The sequence below is a fragment of the Amphimedon queenslandica genome, unplaced genomic scaffold (assembly GCF_000090795.2).
Source record: "Amphimedon queenslandica unplaced genomic scaffold, v1.1 AMPQUscaffold_6680_Cont21364, whole genome shotgun sequence".
Classification (NCBI taxonomy): domain Eukaryota; kingdom Metazoa; phylum Porifera; class Demospongiae; order Haplosclerida; family Niphatidae; genus Amphimedon; species Amphimedon queenslandica.
In genome coordinates this window covers 1-1,922 of record NW_003553031.1, presented here as the reverse complement: position 1 = coordinate 1,922, position 1,922 = coordinate 1, and the positions used below count along the sequence as shown (strand labels likewise).

The following is a 1,922-nucleotide window of genomic DNA, read 5'->3' as shown; positions in this document are numbered from 1 at the left end:
ATCAGAATCACTTCTCCTTCTCTCGTTACTAAAAATAGACAGTGGGAGATATTTCAAGTTAAAAATATACACGTATTGATTTAAAGCTATGGATGCACCTTGAGTAATCACTTCTCTCTCTTCTAAATTTGTCTCTTTTCTTTCTGTCGTTCTCCTCATCACTGTCCGCCATTTTCTGTACGACCACGTGGTCATCACGTGGTTTATTGGGTGTGGTGATTAGTTCCTAAAGTAGGCGGGGTCATATCTATTGTGGGAGTGGCTTTAAAATGGATTTCAAGAATCCAATGAGAAAGTTCAAAATAGTGTTCCTTGGAGAAGAGGCTGGTAATAATAATTATAATAATTAATAATTATGTATCTGTGTTATCTAGTAATTGATAAAATTAATTGTTTTGCATGTATTTAGTTGGAAAAACATCAATAATCACCAGATTTATGTATGACACATTTGACAGCAATTACCAGGTATGCACTAGTAATGCTGATATTATTACTTGTTACTTGTTTTATGAGTAGGCAACGATTGGAATCGATTTCCTTGCAAAGACAATGTACCTTGATGACAGAATGGTATCGTATTTTATTATTATTGTTGTTATTATTAATATTATTACTATTATTATTATTATTGATAGGTAAGGTTACAATTATGGGATACAGCAGGTCAAGAAAGGTTCAAAGCTCTTGTACCAGCTTACATCAGAGATTCGGCCATTGCAATTGTTGTATACGACATTACAAGTACAAATATTATACCGTATAGCAGGTTTTTTTTGGATAATAATTTTCGTGAATGACCAGTATCCGGAAGTTTGCAAAATTAAGTTTTCAAGCATTTCCACTATTCTGCCATCTTGTACCGTATTAAGTTGATTTTGAAAGAATTTAATTTCACGAATCTTGAAAATTCTGCAAAATTTGTTAGCCTCGAAAAAACCGCTATACGGTACCAACTCACTTCCTTTCCACCCTCCCTCTCTCTTAGATTCTGCTTCATTTGATGCTGTTGATCAATGGATTGAAGACGTTAGGGCAGAAAGGGGCGATGACGTTGTTATTGTTTTAACTGGAAACAAACTGGACTTGGAAGTAAAAGAGGAGCAAAATTATTACATTTAAAAATTGACTCTTTACTCCTAATGCTATCCTTTCTTTTTCTTCTTTCCATCTCTCTCTCTCTTTCTCTTTTTTCAGGATAGAGTCATTTCAACTGAAAAAGGCGAAAGCAAAGCAAAAGAATTAAATGTTATTTTTGTGGAGACATCAGCAAAAAGTGGAGCCAACATCAAACAAGTATTCCTATTATTTATTTTATTTATTTATTCATGTTTTTCCCAGTTGTTTAAAAGAGCTGTCCTTGCCTTACCTTCAATGGAGATTGAAGAGGAGGAGGAGGAAGAAAATAAGAAAGAAGATAGTATCCACCTGAAGAGAGAGAGTGTGTGTACATATTTTATCGTGTTTTTCTTTAACTTTTTCTGATGAAGTTGTTCAAGTGACTCCGGTTGAAGAAGAGAAAGATCAATCCACTGTGTGTTGGTGCTAAATGGGATCCATTGCTCTACTGGCATGACATACCATTAAAGGATAAAGTCTCATCTTGTTCTTGTCGCTACCAAGTCTCTCATCCCACTTTCCACAAAACTTTTTTTGTCACCTCAAAAAATTCGAATTTTTTATATATTATACGCGAGGAATTAGAATAAAACTACTGTAAAATAATGTTAATTAATAATAAATCAAATATTATAAAGTCACATGGTCACACAAAACAGTTTCATTATTGCAAGTATTTGTTATTCTTTCTTTCTTGTCTCTCTCGGACCTTTAAATCCATCCAATACTATCGTAATACCAAATAACCTTGCAGCTGCAATCGAAGCTTTTACTGGAAATATGCTGCATATTATAGAAGTTAT

At 33.6% G+C, this 1,922-nt stretch overlaps 1 protein-coding gene across 1 annotated transcript; it reads left to right on the top strand.

Moving 5' to 3' along the window:
• The first annotated feature begins 215 nt into the window (after positions 1–215).
• Positions 216–1,846, top strand: LOC100637818 (ras-related protein Rab6-like). The gene is made up of 8 exons (XM_003391729.3): positions 216–327; positions 410–468; positions 520–573; positions 639–744; positions 989–1,092; positions 1,198–1,296; positions 1,342–1,420; positions 1,491–1,846. The coding sequence occupies exons 1-8, from the start codon at positions 270–272 to the stop codon at positions 1,547–1,549; spliced, it is 618 nt and encodes a 205-aa protein (XP_003391777.3). The 5' UTR covers positions 216–269; the 3' UTR covers positions 1,550–1,846.
• The last annotated feature ends 76 nt before the right edge of the window (positions 1,847–1,922 follow it).